Genomic DNA, 19,604 nt, shown 5'->3' with positions numbered 1-19,604 from the left:
CTTTCCTAAACTGCATGCAAACTCCTTTGAATCCACAGTGCATACATTGGATGTATGCAGGTCTTTGTCCTTTTATGTGAATAGAACCAGACCCTTTAGGACAGGGATGGGCAAACTTTTTGGCCTGAGGGCTCCATCGGGTTTCCAAAATTGTATGGAGGGCCAGTTAGGGGAGGCTGTGCCTCCCTAAACAGCCATGCATGGCCCAGCCCCTGCCCCCTATCCGTGCCTCACCCCCCGCTTCTTGCCCCCTGACAGCCCACCTGGGAATCCTGCCCCATCCAACCCCCCTTGTTCTCTGACAGCCCCCAGGACCCCTGCCCTATCCATCCCCCCTGCTGCACCCTGACCCCGCTCTTACGCCCCCCCACCCATCCAAACTTCCCTCCTTCACTGACTTCCCCGGCACCACTGCCCCTGGACTGCCACTGCCACCTTATCCAACACCCCCCTTCCTGGACTTCCCCCCCATGGGTCCACTGTCCGCCTGATCACCCCCAGCCATCCACCCCTGACTGCCCCTGGCCCGCATTCCATCACGCCTCTATTCTAACAGCCCCCCCGGATCCCTGGATACCCATCACCCCACACCTCCCTGTCCCCTGACTGCCCAGGAACTCCCCGCCCACTGAGCTGCCCACCTGCCACCATCATCTCCTCTCTCCTTCCTGACTGCCCCCCCGGGACCCCTGTCCCCATTCAACCCCCCTCTTCTCTGCCTTCTGCCCGCCCCACCCCCCTGACCACCACCACCGTGAACTTCTCTGCCCTCTGTCCACTCCCTCCCTCCCCCCCCAGCTCCCTTATCATGCTCCCTGGAGCAGCCATGGCTGGCAGCGCAGCTGCACCAGGACAGGCAGCTGCGCCACCTGTCTGCAACAAGCCACACACCGCGCAGCACAGAGCACCGGGTCAGGCCCCGGCTCTGCAGTTGTGCTGCCCCAGGAGATCGCAGCTCAAAGCATTGCACCGGCAGCACAGTGAGGCTGCAGGGGAGGGGCCAGGGCTAGCCTCCTGGGCCAGGAGCTCGGGCCGGACAGGAGGGTCCCGGGGGTCAGATGTGGCCCGTGGGCCATAGTTTTCCCACCTCTGCTTTAGGAACTCTTCCAGACTTTGGATCATTCTGCAATGGAGACAAGGGGACACCTATTTCCACCCAGAGACTTTCCGACTGGATCTCTGCTTATATCCGCCTGTGCTATCAATTAAAGGAGACAATTCCGCCAGCCTGCATCAGGACTCACTCCACTAGATCTGTAGCTAGCTGTCTCCTTGGCTTTTCTATGCAGAGTTGCTCTGCCTGACATCTGTAAAGCGGCCACTTGGACTTCTGAACACACATTTGTTAAGCATTATGCCCTTACGCAAGGCCCTCTCACTGATGCACAATTGGGCACAGCTGTATTATCTACCGCATTCCTAGCAGATCAGAAGTCCCTACCTCCTTGAGATGCTTTTCAGTCACCTGGAGTGGAGCACCCACAGGGACATCTCTCTCTCAAAGAGGAGGTCACTCACCTGTGCAGTAACTGACGTTCTTCGAGATGAGTGTCCCTGTGGGTGCTCCACTACCCACCCTCCTCCTCTCTAATTCAGAGTTGGGGTAGCCTCCGTTGTAGAGAAAGAACTGAGGAGACCAGTCGTTCACGCGTACTATTAAGGTACACTCAGCATGTGGGGCAGGCTCTGCACGTGCGTGACTAGTATGAGTACTTCTGTCAAAATTTCCCAACGAAGGCGCAGTGATGCACCAACACCTGGAGTGGAGCACCCACAGGGACACTCATCTCAAAGAACGTGAGTTACTGCGCAGGTGAGTAACCTCCTCTTCTCAATAATCCCATGATTTCAGAAGTCAGGGCTTTCAGAAAACACCAAATATCATGAGACTCATGATAAAATTATGGTAGATGGCAAATGCATCCGACAAAGTGGGTATTCATCCATGAAAGCTCATGCTTCAAAACATCTGTTAATCTATAAGGTGCCACAGGACTCTTTGCTGCTTCTGTAATCTGTGTAACTCTTGTGTGACTGGGATATTTGCAGGAATTCTCTAATTCCACAAATACAAACAGGACTCGAGACAAACAAGTGTCAGAATATCTGGCAGGACCTGCTGTATTTTCTCCCCTGTGGATTGTATCTCTCTAGTGCTGGTACTAGTGGGACTATCCTTGAGTGGCAGATCTAACTGAATTTGTTTTTAAAGTCCTGATATTTCCCCTGTTCATTCAAACATTTAGCCCCTCTGCACCAGCCATTGATATCATGGCTGAGTAAGAGCTGCAAAGTTCTTTCCAGTAAAGCTGCTAATCATCATGGATTCCACCAAACAGCAACAATGTTTCTTTCCTTCATTAAACCACACTGTCCTCACCTTGTGGCCTGGAGCTTCAGAGAGCAGGGTACTTACCGAGGCACTTCCACCTAAGCATGTTCTCACATTTAGCTGTCCCTTTTGTGTGTTGCTTGTCAGATTATCTTCTCTCTCTCAGCGGTGTCTCCCATGTTTCACAGACAGAACGTGCACTTGGCAGTGCATGCTGAGAACTTCAAGTCCGAAATTGTCAGCGTGAAAGAGATGAGAGACATCTGGTCCTGGATCCCAGAGCGCTTTGCACTTTGCCAGCCCCTATTACTTTTCACCACTTTGGAGCATGGCTGCAGCCTAAACAGGTAACTTCGTCTTTCCTGGTTGTACACGTAGAAAAGAACAGCTAACCAATGCTAACTGGGGACAGAAATCCTCATCCAAGGCATGGTTTACGAAAATGTGCATCCAAAGAGTATTATGGGAGTGACAGATTGCAAATGCCAGGGAAGTCTGAATATCTCCTCCCCCATCTCAGTTACAGCTACCACAAGGATAGCTTCCAAAATTAGAGGCTAAGGTCCTGCCTCCAATTAGAGTTGGACTCCACTACCGGGGAGATCAATGCTGCTGCAATCGATGCAGCTGGGATTGATTTAGCAGGTCTAGTGAAGTCCCCCTAAATTGATAGCAGACTACTCTTTGATCAACCCCGGTACTCCAGCTGTCTGAGAAGAGTAAGGGAAGTTGACTGAAGAGTGTCTCCTGTTACCTCAGCACCATGAAGACACATTGGTAAGTCAACCTAAGCTACGTGAATTCACGTAGCTACAGTAGCATAACATAGGTCGGCTTAACCCCGTAGGAAAGACAAGCCCTCAGTGTGAGTACTGGTCATGAATTACCCCTGTCTGAGTGCCAACCTTAGGAATCGTAGTTAATTCGTAGAATCATAGAAATGTCAGGCTGGAAGGGACCTCAAGATCTCATAGAGTCCAGCCCCCTGCACAGAGGCAGGACCAAATAAACCTAGACCAGCGCTGACAGGTGTTTGTCCAACCTGTTCTTAAAAACTTCCAATGACAGGGATTCCACGCCCTGCCTTGGAGGCCTGTTCCAGAGCTTAACTATCCTTGTAGTTAAATATTTTTCCTAAGATTTCATTTAAATCTCTCTTGCTTCAGATTAAGCCAATTTACTTCCTGTTCTAGCTTCGGTGGACTTAGAGAACAATTGATCACTGTCCTCTTTAGAACAGCCCTTAACATATGTGAAGACTATCATCACCCCCCTCAGTTTTCTCTTCTTAAGACTAAACATGCCCAGGTTTTGAACCTTTCCTCATGGGTCAGGTTTTCTAAACCTTTAATTAGTTTTGTTGCTCTCCTGTGGACTGTCTCCAGTTTGTCCACATCTCTCTCCAAAAGCGTAGTGCCCAGAACTGGATACAACACTCCAGCTGAGGCCTCATCCCTGCCAAGTAGAGTGTGACAATTACCTCCAATATCTTATATACAACACTCATGTTAATACAAACCAGAATAATATAATAATATTTTCCCAACTGCATCACATTGCTGGCTCGTATTCAGTGTGTGATCAGCTATAACCCCCAGATTCTTTTTAGCAATACTATCTCCTAGCCAATCATTCCCCATTTTGTAGTTGTACATTTGATTTTTTTTTTCCTTCCTAAGTGTAGTACTTCATCTTACTGAATTTCATCTTGTTGATAATACTTAGTCCTGCCTTGAGTGCAGGAGACTGGACTAGATGACCTCTCAAGGTCCCTTTCAGTTCTATTATTTCAGACCAAATATCCAGTTTCTCAAGGTTGTTTTGAATTCCAATCCTATTCTCCAACGTGCTTCCCACCCAGATGTGGATTAAGATTTATTGGGGCCTGGGGGGCAGGGACACAGGTCAGGGGTTGCTGTCGGGCACCCTGACACCCCATCCCAGGCAGGTGGAGGGTCTGGGGCTCCCCACAACAGCCCAGGCTCCCTGGGCAGCTCTTACCACAGCCCAGCTTCGGCTTCCAACCTGGCCTGGGGACATGGCCTCCAGGGCGAAGAAGAGGAGCAAGGAGCAGGACCATAGTTCTAGTGCCGGTGGGGCCCCACACACACACTTCTGCACAGGTTATGGTGCTTCTGCAGGTGCCCCCAAATTGGCCATGGCCTCTGGGCACAGGCTCCATGGGCATCATGAGTTAATCTGCCACTTTCTCATTTCTCTCAGCTTAGTGTCATCTGCAAATTGTATAAGCCCTACTCTCCATTCATTATCCATGTCCCTAATGAAAATATTTAAATCATGCTAAGCCTGTTAGTTTGAAATGTTAACTGCTGTAACTGGCTGGGTTGATGATGACTAGTCACTCACAAAACTCTTACAGGGAGCTGAGAGCCCAGGGGGCCAGCTCCATCCCCAGCAGAGAGTAGAGAGCCTCAGAGGGGGAAGCTGGAGCAGGGAGATCCGCAGCTGGAGTCTGGTAGGGAGCCAAGAGCCCAGGTGGCAACCCAGCTGAGAGTGAGGAGCTAGGAGCCTGAGCAGCAGCCCAGCTTGGAGCTGAGACTAGGAAGCAGCCCAGCTGGGGAGCCGGGAGTCAGCTGTCTTGTCAATTGCATGACAAGAATGATAGCCAATAGATGTAAGTAACGCATGTCACCCTAACTACACCAGTTTAAGCCCTACTCCTCTCGTGGAAGTGGAATTATGTCAGTGTAGAAGGGCACATCAGCAGGAGCAAGGCTATAGTGTGTACACTAACATAACTAGGTCAGGATAGGCGGCCTTATGTCGACCTAATGCTGTCATGTAGATCAGGCCTAAGACTTGTCTTAACCCAGGAGATGAGCCCCAACCTGTCAGTCTCTTCAGAGTAATGCACACTGGTTCTCTGAAAGCTTCACGTTTCACATGATAACAATAAGCAAAGGTTGCCCATCTCTACTCTTGGGAAGAAGGCGGCAAAGGGTAAGCTGCAAAAGGAAAGGGGGACTTAAAAATATGTAGGATGAGACAGGAGTTTAGTTTGGGGGAGAGCTGTCATGGGTTTTAAAAATCCAGGTATGTGGTTTAAAAAAAATTCCTGAAAATAAAAATAGCCTAGCAAAACCCACTTTTTCCCCGGTTGTCTTCTGTGAAGTCACTTTTATCCCTGAAATGTGTTAAAATGGTACAGCCTAAAAATTAATGGTCAAAATATGTCAGTCTTGCTGTGTTCCTAAGACAAGTGAATTTGTTGTAGCAATAACTTGGCATCAGATGATCTGATCCTGTGTTCACAGAAATGACAAATGGGATGGGAGGTGAAGCTGCCAAGAATGAATTACCAAGAGAAAGAAACAGATAAGTGGGTTCCTTCATCTTCTGCTTCAGCACAGAGTGCCTGTGAGAGAGAGACACATCAGTGAGAGAAACAAGCCTGAGCATTTGCCTGTAGAGGCAGAAAGCTCTTCATGAACCATGACACCAACACAAAGGGCCTGATTCTCTGCTATCTGGTACCTTGCATAGTTATTTACCCCATGCAAAGCGATTGTAAAATGATGCTGTTCCAATTCGATAGTATCTTCCCCCAACTCTGCTCAGGTGTCTCTGCAAGGTGCAAGGCAATGGACAATCAGGCCCCTAGTCTATTTCAGAGCTTGCTGCTATCCTCTGCCTTGTATTGTTGGAGACACTGGCCGTGGTACAGTCAGCCCCAAGCAATCAAATTTGTACCTCATGCCAGCAAACAAATCTTAGGCTGGAGAGGTAGTTCGGGCACTGCAGATCACATATCACAGTTAATGTAAGCAGTGCGATGTTTGCTTAAGGAGCCATCTCTTCACATACCAGGTTATATTCTCACAGCGAAGGACATGAACCAACGCTCCTCGTGATCAGGACAACAGCCAAAGAGGTAAGTAGGGTAAAAGGTAACTGAGGAAATGGTGATGCCACATACCACCTGGTTGCCTAAAACCCATCCTGTCCTACACAGTTTATTATACAAGGAAGAAGGAGATGGTGTAGAAATTAATTTCTTATGGCTTTTGACGTAGGTACTCCCTGTGTTGTTCGCTAGCCATGGGGGACCTTCAGTAAACTTTATACCAGATTAAATACTTTAACCTGGGTCCAGGTCTGGCATCCCCTTTGTTGTAGTCCATATGTGATGGTGGCAATGGTACCAGATTGCAGTAACTTCCACGAGACCCCTGACATCCATTTTATTATGTATGTGCCCTGTTAGGATGAGGACTGAAGTGAGAGCCTGAGGGATTGTGCTGTACTGGACTTCTGTGATCCAGAGAAGGCATTTGCCTTTTGCTCAAGGATAATCTGGTACAGTAGCAGTGCTCAAAAGGGAAAGCAGTATTGGGTTTCCTATTACACCAAAAGAAAAAAATTAAGAGTGCTGATCTTATGGTTGTGATAAAACCAAAGGCACGGTAGCAGTGAAATTTCATAGAGCTCTGAGATGCCACTGCACATGAGTAGAGGTCCTCTGGTGACAGAGAGTGAGGGCCTGCTGCTGAATACTGTGTGGCTTTTAAAATTCCATTACAATATTCAGCTCCTGCTGCAGCCTGTGGATTTCTCTCTCTGGTTTTATCCTTGCTGGGTGGCTACACCAAACTCCTGCAGCAGTGGAGGCCTCATTGTGCTTTGTTGCTCACATGTAGTGCCATTGCAGTCTGCAGGCGTCAGTTTCATTGGGTTTGCATGCAAGTAAATTAAAGCAGAATTTTTCCCATTATTTCTAATCCTCAGGCCATAGTGGCTAGGTAAGTGGCTGATGTGGTGCCCATGATATCCAGAGGAAGGGGAAAGAGTGCATCTGCCATCATGAATTTAATTTGCCTCTTGGCCTATAGAGTGCTATTAACTCTAGCTGTGCAGGTGCTGCTGGCCTCTGCATGAAGAAAGCAAATAGTGATCTGTTATGTGACCCCTTAGAAAATAAGGAAGAAGGGGAGACATGCGAATAGTCTAAAAGGACACTATTTTCTGTTTTGTACTTTCCATGTTTATATTTGCATCTTAGAAGCTAGAAAAAATAATTTACTAATTTCCCCAGATATTTCCTTCAGATATTGTGTTGATTTTTTTCTTGCTTCTAATGGAGCAAATTTCAGTATTGGGCCACCTTTTTGTTACCTTCTATGTAAGCTTCATTATCCTTTTCTGTGCTAGCAAAGCTACTCATTGCTAATGGGTGTCAGCAGTGGGAGAAGTTCTGCTGGTGCTGACATAGGGACGGGAATTAGTGGTGTGGGGGATGCTGCAGGCTCCTGGTCACTGGCCCTGTGCCTGGGACTCTACCAGGGCCCCACGCCTGGGGCCCCGTGCCTGCAACTCTGCTCCCAGGGTCGTGACTGCTGGCCCCAGCCTTTGCCCTTTTACCCCGTCTGGTTTCCCCCCCCTTGAAACATGGTATTGCTCCCGGCCCCAGCTCGTGGTGTGTGGACAGGGGTAAGGGGGCTGGCTTTCAGCACCCCCAGTATTAAAAGGGTCCCACCACCACTGGGTGCTGAAGGAGGTTTAACTGCATGCTTAACCTAGCACGAGTTGTGCTGAATGTGTGAAATCAGGCTTTCTGACAGAATCTAGAATGGTGTATGTCCTAGGCTATCCTAGCAGTTAAACTGGGCTCAGCACCAATTCATCTGCACTTGCTACTGTGGACGAGATTGTTGAAGGCAGCAGACATGCTTGTAGTTCTCTGGAATTATTGCATGTTTGCAGTTGCTGCACAGCCTAGTCTTGTGCTCTGATATGAATGTTGATGCTTTTGGTACCAAAACAAGGAAGTGGCTAGTTGGCTTCCACAATTTTATTTTTGTGTGACTAGGTCTGTCTATTATGCTTCTTCCTGTGGTACTTACATGCCCCCCTCCCCTGCCATCGCTATAGTATCTGCACACCTCACAACACCCCTTTGGTGCTAGGCAGGGTTATTATCTCTATTGTACAGATGGGGAACTGGGGCACAGAGAGGCTAAGTCACTCATCCATGATCACGTGGGAAGTCTGTGGCAGAGCAGGGAATTGACCCTTGTTCTCCAGAGTCCAAGGCTGCAGCCTATCCACTGGATCATCCTTCCTCTCAGAACTGGTGGATGTAAAATAATTTTTGAAATTTAGAATCTGCAGGTCATTCCCCAGCTGATCAGAATCTAGATCTAGCTTTAGATCTAAATTACTTGTCTCCTCTTAATTCACTGATCTTGAGACTTTCAACATTAAACTACGTTAGACCTTGAGTTGTGGGCTCCAAAACCTTTTGGTGTCAGTGTATTTAAAATACCCTGTTTCTTATTAGTAGTAACTGGTGAAAAGCCTCCTGACCTTGTCCTTTGCTCTAGGTCTTTGGCGCTTATTTGTCAACTGACTGGAGTGAGCGCAGGCGAGGAGGGAATAAACTGAGTTTCTTTGGGACAGGAGAATGCTTTGTATTCAGGGTAAGTAGTAATCACAGCTCAGCCTCAATAGTGAATGGAGATGACTGAATTTTAATAGCTAATCAGTAACACCCCTTTTCCTCTTAAGAGTGGAATATACGGGCTGACAAGCTTGTGATCCAGCCCATGCCCTTCTGGCATTAAAGTCTATGGAATCCCTTATGAAAGGATGTGGTAGGAGATTTCCTATTCAACTTTATGGGGAGGGCCTTTCTCCTGAGTACAGAATAATTCTCACAAGATCTGGGCATGGATGCATGTCATATATAGTAAGGTAATTCAGAAACCACCACGTATTACCAAGACTTATTCTCTGTCCTCTACATGGCAGAGGTCTTTCCAGCACTATTCCTGTCCATTATGCCAAAGCGTTAGTCCGAATCACTCACCAGTGGTACTGGCAGTGTCTGAGCAGCTCCAGGGCTGCTTTGTATTCAGAACTCTTAGTGGAATGGATGTTCACCAACTGAATCCTGGCTGTTTTCTCTTCTCCTCTCACATAGCTGCAGCCAGAAGTGGAACGCTATGAGTGGGTGATAATCAAGCACCCCGAACTGGCCATGACTACTTCTGAACCAGGGGCTAAGTCCATGCAGGTTTCCACTGTCCTGTCCTCCAGCAGCATCCCCTCGGACTCCTCGGATCGTCTTTCCCCCTTCCTAGCTGCTCGTCACTTCAACTTGCCTTCCAAAACTGCTTCCATGTTCATGGCTGGCAGCAACGAGTGCATCATCATAGGTAAGTCTATGCAGGATCCATGCAATTATCCTGTCAGCAATTCCTGCCTATCACAGCAAAAAATCGATCAAGCTGTTTGTAGTATTTATGCCATTCCTACTGTAGCTAGAGTGAGAATAGTGACTATGAAAACATCCTGCTCCGCCAAATTTTGTATCAAAACTTGGATATCACACTTCTAAAGAGAAAACATTGTAAGAACTAGATGCTGCAGGCACAGCTCCACCTATGTTCTGCTGCACATGTGATGGCAAATAATTCTGGAACAAGGACTTAGCTGGCAATGAAGTGGTGTTGAAGCACCAGGTGAACTAGAATATAGCAGCTTGCTCTGCTACAACTATAGTGAGTCTACAGTGCTGCTGACTGTGGCAAAAGCCTATTGGCTAGTAAAGTAGTCAGTTATGATTGGAAATGCAGACAATAGTTATGTACTGAGACGTTTTCCCCAGAACATTTTTTTCTGACAGCCACAGTTTTAAAGCGCATCTACAAAGTCTGATAACAGGGTTGGAAGAGACCTGCTTTGAGAGCATCTAATCCAATGGTTACCACATCAAGACTTCAGCTGTAACATCTAGTGCCTACTGATTCTTATTTAGTAATGTGCACTGTAGTCCACAGTGGGTTGGCCTGCTCCAAACCCAACCGGCTCACAACACGAGCTCAGTTGAAAGCTAGAGAGCACTTGACAATCGGAGACCAGTGATGGTGTATCGTGCTCATCACAAAGCTCTGTTGTTAAGGGAGGCAGTACCAGTCACATCCATCTTAGTGCATCAGAGCAGTATGTGGGAATTACTGCCTAGTCCAGTCTCTGACACAGAACAGGATTTCCACTGCACTGAGCCCTCCAGTATGTTGCGCCTTATCTAACTGTCTTTCTGGTGTAACTGCTCTTCAGACAATACCCTTCATTTTGTTTTAGCTGGGAGTCTTTGTCATCTCACTCCCAAGTATATATTTCATTGTTCTAAATTAATTTAACTGAATTTCTTATCCCTCTAAGATCTGTGCAATATTCTGTCAGTCTGGTCTCTCGCAGATCTGATCAATATGCAGTACACTTTGGAATATCTTTTACAATGATCTAGAAGATTGTACCAGATCCTTTTAGTACCCTGCTTTGTCTCTCTCTCCAGTTTGATATTGCTCATTAAGTTGTCTGAGGGTTTCTATATTGATTTGTCACTTGTTCTATTTAATGTATATACTTGTTCATTAGCCCATTTGTTTATAAGCCGACCCCCCAGGATGGATAGGTAAAAATAGCAAAAACTGTATGACCCTTTCATAAGCCAACCCTATATTTCAGGGGTTGGCAAAAACTTTGGCTCCTGGCCTGTCATGGTAAGCCGCTAGCAGGCAGGGACATTTTGTTTACCTAGAGCTTTCACAGCCACAGAGCCCCTCAGCTCCCAGTGGCCACAGTTTGCCATTCCCAGCCAATGGGAGCTGCAGGAAGTGGCGCCACTTCCCACAGCCCCCATTGGCTGGGAACGGCAAACCGCAACCACTGAGAGCTGAGGGGCTCTGTGCCTGCAGACGCCCCAAGTAAACAAAACGTCCTGACCTGCCAGTGGCTTACCCTGACAGGCCAGGAGCCAAAGTTTTCTAGCCCCAGCTATATTTTAAAACCTGACGTCACAAGAAACACGCAAAAGTTTTGCTAGAATTATTTTAATGTACTCTACTGAAAAACCTCTTGTTATAATAATAACTGAACAAATATGTAATCACCTTCAAAATTACAGTCAATTTAAAATTAGTAAATGGATATTTAAAGCAAGTAACTTAGAACAATATGAGACATTAAAAAGTCTTAAAATCCTTCAAAGTCTGAATCAGTCTCTGATTCACCAAACAGTTCATTAAACTCCGCTTCAGTCACAGCTGCACCTGCATTGTCATCATAGGTATCGGCAGTGTAGTCTTCAGATTCAGATTCCTTCTTATCATCAGCCTCTGTTGTATCATCATCAAATATGGCATCATCTTCTGACCCGTTGAGTGCATTGCTGATACAGCATTTCCTAAATGATTTTCTACCATTTCTGAGGGAATGGACGCGAATGATCCACTGGGCGAACAGATTGATTTTGTGCTTCATAAGATTCCCAGATTTTGTCAGCTTCACCATGCCTGAGCACATCCATTCAGACCACATTTTGCATAGCCTGTCTTTACAGGGTTTGTTCAGGCAGACATCAAGCGGTTGTAGAACTGAAGTTAAGCCTCCAGGTATTACAGCCAAAGTAGTTTTCATATTTTTGGCCACATTTTTCACCTCATCCATCTTGTGTGCCCTGAACATGTTCCAAGTGAGCAAAGCAGGTTTCTTAAAAAGTGCTCCTGGTCTCTTTTTCCAGCCATTCAATAGTCCCACTTTCATCCATCCATTCATCCCTTTTTGTGTGCACATACGATGACACCAGCAGGAAATGTTATGTTTTTAGGCAAGGTTTTTCTTTTAAAAATAACAATGGGAGAGTTTTGATCCATTTGCCAAACACGATAAAACCATCGTAAAATGGACTTTTTCATGGCCCGTGGCTTTAATTAAAAGTGTCCACCAACACCGGTTACCGTTCTGTTGCTCAGGACATCGAATGTCATCAGAGTTTCATCCATATTTCCTATTTGTGACAGTTCAAATGCATATTCCTTTCGATATTTTATAATAAACCTTTGGAAAGATTCAATTTTTTCTTCCAGCTCTCTCGGTGGCTTTTGCGCTATCTTTGTTCGCTGACGAAGACAGAGACCATGACAATTCATGAAGCGAGTACACCAACCCGCTGATGCGACAAACATTGATGGCTTTACTGACTTGTATTTGTCATCTTTCGACATTTGCAGAGCATGCAGACAACTTCCAGTTCTAGTGACAATGTACCCATTTTGTCGGCATTCAACAACCCAATTATTGAGATCTTTCTCCAGCTCAGGAAATGAAGTGCACCTCGTTGGACATTTTTTCTTGCTTCTTGGCATGTCTTTTAGTGTTGTTTTATTTTTTCTCCATTCTCTTACTTGCTTCTCATTGTTACAGAATTCACGAGCAGCGGCACAATTATTGTTTGCTTCTGCACATTCAACAACTTTAAGTTTGAACTCTGCGTGATAAGCAGACTTTTTTCTTTTGACTTCAGCATTGTTCATTTTAAATACTAGTATGAAAATAGATTATTATTATTGTAGTTATAGATTTTGTAGGACTTTATATAGGAATGTCACCTGCTTTATCACTGTCAAATGATTATTATTGTTGGTTTATTTCAAAGCAGCCCTGTTGATTGGCATGTCTGTGGGGTAAAAAGGCTATTTCAATTTTATTAGAGATTCCATTGATTCTGCACATTATATGTTCATATTGGCTCAAGACTTATGAGGTCCATTGATAGAAATGCATGAAGAGATCAAATTACACAGTAGCGGACTGACACCAGTGCTATAGTATGTTTTTTGATTGGCTTATAAGGCATAGCATTTTGTAAACTGCATGGTCAAATGTCATGCAGATCTGCAGCACTGCTCTTTTGGTATTCCTTTCAAGCCAATCTAGTCCACTAAACAAAGCCTTTGCAACTTTAAAAGGCTCTAGTATTGACATCAATAAATGGGTCAGCAAGGGCTCCCAGCCTGTCAGGGTAATCCACTGGCGGTTTGGGACGTTTTGTTTACCTGGAGTGTCTGCAGGCATGGAGTCCCTCAGCTCCTTGTGGCCACGGTTCACTATTCCCAGTCAATGGGAACTGCAGAAAGGCAAGCAGGTGTGGAGCCAGTCTGCCTGGGTTGTCTTCCATGAATTTGCCAAAATGGTCACTTGCAGTTCTGCTAGCTTCATTAGAATCCATGCATAGAAACAGTTGTCCTTTGTGCTAAAAGAGAGCAACTCAATGTTGTGGTGGGTCTTCCTATATTCCAGCTGTCCCTGGAGATAAAGGCCATCAAACCCCTTCTCTGTGTAGCTGTAAGTTTCACATCCTGAGAAATGCAAAAGCAACGTAACGTGTATTCTTCCTCTCTCTGTAGGAGGTGGTGATGGCCAGGCCCTCTACCTTGATGCAGACCTGAACCATGGGAGAACCAGCCACTGCAATACTTTCAATAATCCGCCACTGTGCTCTGAAAACTTCCAGATCTCTGCCATGGAGGTGTGGGGCTTCAAGGACACTATGAATGTCTGAGGCTATAACCATCATCAAAACAATAAGCCTGTCAGACATCTCAAAATTCTCAAGACAAATATTAATGCAAAAGCCAAGCTAACACAAAAATTCCACCTGGCTCCTTCTAGCTTAGCTATTAAGGAGCACACTAAATGCGGGGCTTAGTTGTTTACTGTTGCTCCTTATATGCAAAATGTAAATGACTAGGTGGTGCATCTGGTTAACTCCTTTTACCTCTGGCAAACTAGATTCAAACCCTTATTTAAGTAACAAGTAGAAATGTGGGTATCTCATTCTAGTCCTTAGTGGACGTGTATCCATATGCAGTCAGTCTCTCAGGCCAGGACTGGAACAGCAGCATGTTGCTTATCAGGATGCAGGTATATTGGCAGAGCTGTGTGTGGCTTGTACAGTGCCTGGCTCATGCCAGTGATATCAGTTTGCCACTTGCAGGAGCAGAATAAAGTGGACTTTGCATATGAGTCCATCCATCAGGCAGATCCGTGTATCCATTTTCAGCACCCTTTCCTGAGCAAGTCAGCAAAGCTTCTGAAAGGAACAAAGACTAATAGTTGTCTTTCCGCACATCTGAAAGCTTGTGTTCTTTATCTGCTTGCAGAGTCTGCCCCTCTGTGGAAAGCATCCAGTCTGGGAAGGCAAAGGGCTGACTTTCTGTTTACATTCCTATTACATATCAGAATCATGACTTCCAATTGTAATATTATGACTCACGGCTCAGGCAGCTAAAAGCTAGCAGGCTATATGCAGGCACAAACTCTTCCCCTTCTTCGTGGTTCCTGGAAGCTGACATGAGACTTTGCACTGGGAATGATAACTGGCTAGGCAGGAAATTAGCAATTGGATGCATAAACGCAATGCCTTCTCCAAAGAGAAATGGATAAGGGTAAGCGAGTACCTACAGAGACAGAAAATGATCACATCTATCAATTATGTTTGTGTCTGGGAATGTACTAGTTCCCCAGACAGGCTTTAGGAGGTGCTGTTTCTATAGCACCTGAATCTGCCCATTGACTGAAGAGACTAGTGCTCTCTCAGTGTAAAATGCAGCCATGCTTTGCCAGTAATGCCTTGTGGTGCAAGTTGGACAGGTGACACAGTCATTTCTTCTTGCCTGAGAGTTCTGGCAGCACTTCTCCGCAGACACGCTTGGTGACTGGAAGTGATTTCCCGTTGCCTGACACCTGAAGTTAGCAGTCCAGCTTTGAGACTTGTCCTTTCCTGGCTTAGTCTGTGTATCTCAACAGAGGATCAGTGTGAGCACGTTAGAGAGATTCCTCTGAGTACTTCAGCAGACTAATCACTAGTGAGGGGGAGTTCTACAGCCAGATGGCGGGAAGAAAGAGCAAGGTTTTGTCACCAAGTACATAGTGACATCAATTGCATTAAAACAGAGAACCTTGATTATTACCTTTTTAAAGGTGCATTTCTTTTATAAAGGGAGATCTAAATATGCAGTGAAAATCAGTGGCCCAACTCTTAACTAGGCTGGGCACGATCTCTTCAGAATCCACTGCCTCAGGTGAGGCTGGCTAAAACTCACTTGCCCCGGCCACATCTAAAGGGACTGTCAGACAGTTGTGTGCCTCTCAAGAACCCACTGGCAAAGCTTAGCCTGGAAGATGAACAGCTACTTGTGATACCATTGTCGGAAGCCCTTCCGTAAGAACCCAGGTCAGTAACAGATCATGGATGCACCCTTTTAAAATGATAGATGTACATCAAACTGTCTGTTTTTAATCAGAGTGTTTTGCTTGTTGGTGAAGAGCAGCATCACTTACTCCTGCAAGAGCTGGTAACACCACAAGCACTCATGATGGAACAAGGAAGCATTGTCCTTGCCCTGTGCATCCTTGCAGTGTGTGGAATGTGTTTGGAGAGGGCAGCTGTCATGGCTAACCCAGAATCCTGGGCTCTGACCTGGCTGAGTAATGGCTGCAGGAGCAGACTCTTCTATTCTGTCTGAAAAATATACATTTGTCAGTGTTAAATCTGAACAAATATTCTGTTAGAATCTTAAGCAACTTTGGTTCCAGCTTGTTTTGCTGCTCACCTTGAAAAGGCCTCCCTGTGCCTGTGAGGATAGATGCAATTGACTGACAGCCCATACTGTCTGACATGCTGTGGACTTTACAATACTCTGTTCTGCGCATGGCAGAAGCCAATGGAAGGTGAGCGAATGAAGTTTTCCCCTGCTTAAAGAATCAGTTTTCAGATTTGAATTGACTTAACTAAGCCCCTTTTATCTTCCAAGTGATAGCATGCACTAGCCGTGGGGCACGTATCCATCTCCGCAGTTGCACCGTTGGGATTCTTAAATGTCAGTATTAGCAACTGGCTCAGTTAGTAAAAAATAGTTCATTTCAGTGCCCCCTTAAGATCAGTCAGCAGGAGTTTCCATCCCAGATGGCTTATAACAAAACTGGTCTGAGGAGCTAACTGCCCGTTCCAGGGAGGATTCTGGCCCTACGTGGTTTGGAAGGTTTCCTATGCCAGGATGGAATATTGACATTTTTACCAAAGTAACTAGGCTGCAAAGGGAAACTAAGCAAGCTGAGAGGGTTACGTGTGGCAACTCTGGCTCCACTGTAGCCTGGCTGTCCCTATTTGCGTGTTGCTGGGAGTGATGGTTAAGTTTGCTGATGCACCCATGGCAATGCTATTGAGCACAGGCCCTGGAGAACAAGCTCAGGTCCATGATCTGTAGACACTTACTTCATTAACTGTTCTGGTGTGGATGGATCATCTCCCAGTAGCTGGCACTGTAAAATCTCTACAGTGCCTTTAACTTTCTATACAGAGTTCTCATGCCTGTTTCTCAAAGCAACTTCTTTCCAGACTGAAAGAAACTGGTGGTAATTCCTATCCATATGTCTATTAGTAGAGTTTGTAACAAATTATATTATCCACCTGCACCAATAGCTGTTGGCTGAAAAGAACCTTGCATGATTGTACCTTGCTTTCTACAAGGACTGGCAGGTGTCCATCTATCTGTTGGATATTGAAAAGCAAATGTCATATCACTTTTGATGTTTAATGGCATCTTATCAACTTCTTTGGGCAAAGGATTCGTTCAGAAAATGCATTATGTATCTTGGGGGGAAGGGCTCTTAAATATGTTCTCCCCTCTGCCTCATTCTTCCAGCTTGTGTACAGGATGTTCTTAGCAGTAGCTTTCATGTAATTAAGATATCACCTGTCCCTTGAGCTCTGGGTTGGCAGGACTGGGAGACTTTCACATTAGAGCAAATCCCTTCATTTAAGTCTGTCTGCAAAACACATCCAGAAACATTCTGGTTTTCTTGCCTTCCCCCACCTCTCCCACATGCTAGACTTGAGCCCTGCCCCACTCCTCAAATAACATCTACAGAATCTTCCCTCCAGACTGCTAGAGTGGAACCGTAAGCCCACAAAACTGCTTGAATAGAAGATGACAGCAAACTCAGCTTTAGAATACTAGGCTGTTTTTTCAAAGAACCCTCAGGGAGGTAGGCACCCAAATCCTACTGAAAGTCACTGGCATTTGGACATCTGCCTCTTAGCAGCAAAGAAAAGCCCAGTTTTGACCTTTGCCAGGTTTGCATTGTGTAAAAGTAGCCGATGCCCCTAATCATTCCAACATGGAGGGCCCACAAAGAAGTTCCGATGGTATTTCTACAGTGCAGCTGGGAGGTGATTTCCAGCACATGTAGACAGACTTGGGGTAGCTCAGCTCAATCTAGTGCACTGATAATAACAGTGTGGATGTTGTGACATAGGGAGCAGGTCAGACTATCTACCCATGTTCAGACCTGTGGGCTCGGATAGGCTTGGACTTGAGTGGCTAGCCTGAGCCACCACCTCTCCCACCGTGTTCACACTGCTAATTTTAGCACACATGCTTGAGCTGAGCAAGTGCAAATGTCTCCCTGGGCTGGGGATCATACTTCACAGCTGCAGTGTAGACACACCCTAAGAAACCTATGCAGATGGCCTGTTACCCTATTTCTGCAGGTGACCATAGCAGAGTCTTTACTTCCTTGTTAAAAGAGTTCACCACATGGGTAATGGGAGTCTGTGGTGAGTAGCTTCTCATGAGGCAGTCTGTGTCTAGGCATAGGCCTTGCAGTTTGAGGGAAGGGGAGGATACTCTTATGTCTTGGAACGAACACTACCTCACCAGGGTAATTTGGGGGTTCCACTGCATGAACCCTACTACTGGAAGCAAAATGGCTGACAAGAGTCAGTGAAGCTGTGCTAGAAGTAATTTCTCCCCTTGCCCAGATGGGTGGGGTAACTAGTGACTGCCATCTGCGTTCATATCACTCTTAGGAGGAATGTATTGCAGCAGCAGTTTGTTTTACCAGGATGTGGTGCTAAAAGATCTCACCTGGATAACCCAACCTGACCAAGAAGCTACAACAAACAAGCAAGAGGAATTGTATTATATAAAGCTGTCTTTCGTATTCTCCTTTTGTAGTTATTCCATAAAAATTAATGCTCCTTTTCTATGTAAATGTTCATATATAATATTTCTCTTTGTGAGCCTAAGGCAGCTCAGAGCTGTGGCACTATGAGCTGAGGACCTGTCCCTTCCTCTCCAATGGCAAAGATTCATCTTCTGTCTGTGATTAAAAATTGATGTTAAAGAGAAATCCATCCAGGTTCATGTAAATCAGTGAGCGGTGTTGTCTATGTTACATGCCGAGCTCTTGGGGCTGGGTACATAGACCAGTTTTTTAGAAGACTGCTAGAGTGGGTGACTTCTCAGAGATCAGGGCTCCAGCTGGGAAGCATGTATTATGACGAGTTACTTTATTGTAATTCTGAACAGCCTTTGACAACATGTCCCTTTGGTGTGGTATTGCGTATTATCAGTGCCCTTTGATTTATGATGTTAGTGTGGAGCTAAGGTTCTGGCTATTGAGATGCAGCTGCTTCTCTTTAAGAGCATCTCTGGCTTCCTGGGAACCCATTTCTGAGTTGTAACTTTCTATTAGAAGGTTTCTGGGGATGGGGAAGGCCAGAGAAGACTAGAACCGCCTCCTGCCTCCCCTAGGCATCTGAAAATGGGCTGAACTCACTGTAAATAGCCTCTGACATACAGCACAGAAGCCAAGTGATGTGTCACTGGAAATCTCTGGAAAGCTAATTGCTCTCTGATAATCATGCACTTTTTGTGATAGTCACCTTCCATCTTCTGTCCCTCTCACCACAGAGGTGACAGACAAGGAGCCTCCTTGTGTATTACATTCTCTTCTGTGGAGAAAAGAGACTGAATGGTACTGAAAGGGTTAAAATTATATTTGCAGAAGTATCTTTTAGCCCCCCTAAAAAAATAATTTTATTGCATATCAAATCAGCTGCTAATCCCAGCATTGGTATGTTTGAAAACCTAGTACCTACTGATTCACCTCTTTCTGGTTTTGGTTTTAATCCTGAGGAATCAGAGTTTACATTGCCTTTTGTGTCCTTAGAGCTACACTCTGATATCACAAATGGGCAGGGACCAAGACCTCACCTGAAGCTGGGGCAGAGGGAAAAGTCAGCTGCTGCAATACACATCTGGAATCCCCTAGAGCACAAAATGCATAGAGGGCTCAGATACTGTCTCATCACTATGTGATAATAGCTCTGTCTTCTGAGCCAATTCTTGTTTTGAAATGAATTTTGTACCAGTCTGTCTGTAGGTGATGTGAATGCAAATTATATTCTGAGTGACATTTTTCTCCAGGTGATTGTAGTGCTAATTGTGACTTTCTAGGTCATGTAACTATGCCATCCACTAATGTCAGTGTTGAGTGTTTATGTGACTGCACAGAATTTGGGTTGAATTATTAAAATAAAATTTAAATATTCAAGCTGTTGGCTTTTCCCTTTCAGCAAAGCTGTCTGGTACAGATTTGTTGTTCTAAAGCCAGATTTTCT

General features: G+C 45.6%; 1 protein-coding gene across 6 annotated transcripts in view; it reads left to right on the top strand.

The window, feature by feature from the left end:
- Nucleotides 1-19,604, top strand: part of TBC1D24 (TBC1 domain family member 24) — a 156,578-nt gene that overhangs the window by 56,033 nt on the left and 80,941 nt on the right. For 2 of the 6 annotated variants that reach the window (XM_075069359.1, XM_075069358.1), the window contains 5 exons: nucleotides 2,521-2,679; nucleotides 6,161-6,224; nucleotides 8,674-8,769; nucleotides 9,273-9,507; nucleotides 13,543-19,537. In XM_075069359.1, the coding sequence (XP_074925460.1) occupies nucleotides 2,521-2,679; nucleotides 6,161-6,224; nucleotides 8,674-8,769; nucleotides 9,273-9,507; nucleotides 13,543-13,697 (709 nt within the window). In that variant the 3' untranslated portion in view covers nucleotides 13,698-19,537. Of the gene's footprint in view, nucleotides 1-2,520; nucleotides 2,680-6,160; nucleotides 6,225-8,673; nucleotides 8,770-9,272; nucleotides 9,508-13,542; nucleotides 19,538-19,604 lie in introns of those variants that run through there. The other 4 variants (XR_012656513.1, XR_012656511.1, XR_012656510.1 and 1 more) reach the window with 4 other exon arrangements.

This window comes from Chelonoidis abingdonii, chromosome 9 (assembly GCF_003597395.2).
Source record: "Chelonoidis abingdonii isolate Lonesome George chromosome 9, CheloAbing_2.0, whole genome shotgun sequence".
NCBI classification, from domain to species: domain Eukaryota; kingdom Metazoa; phylum Chordata; order Testudines; family Testudinidae; genus Chelonoidis; species Chelonoidis abingdonii.
The sequence above is the reverse complement of the archived record's forward strand: the minus strand, read 5'-3'. Positions and strand labels throughout refer to the sequence as shown.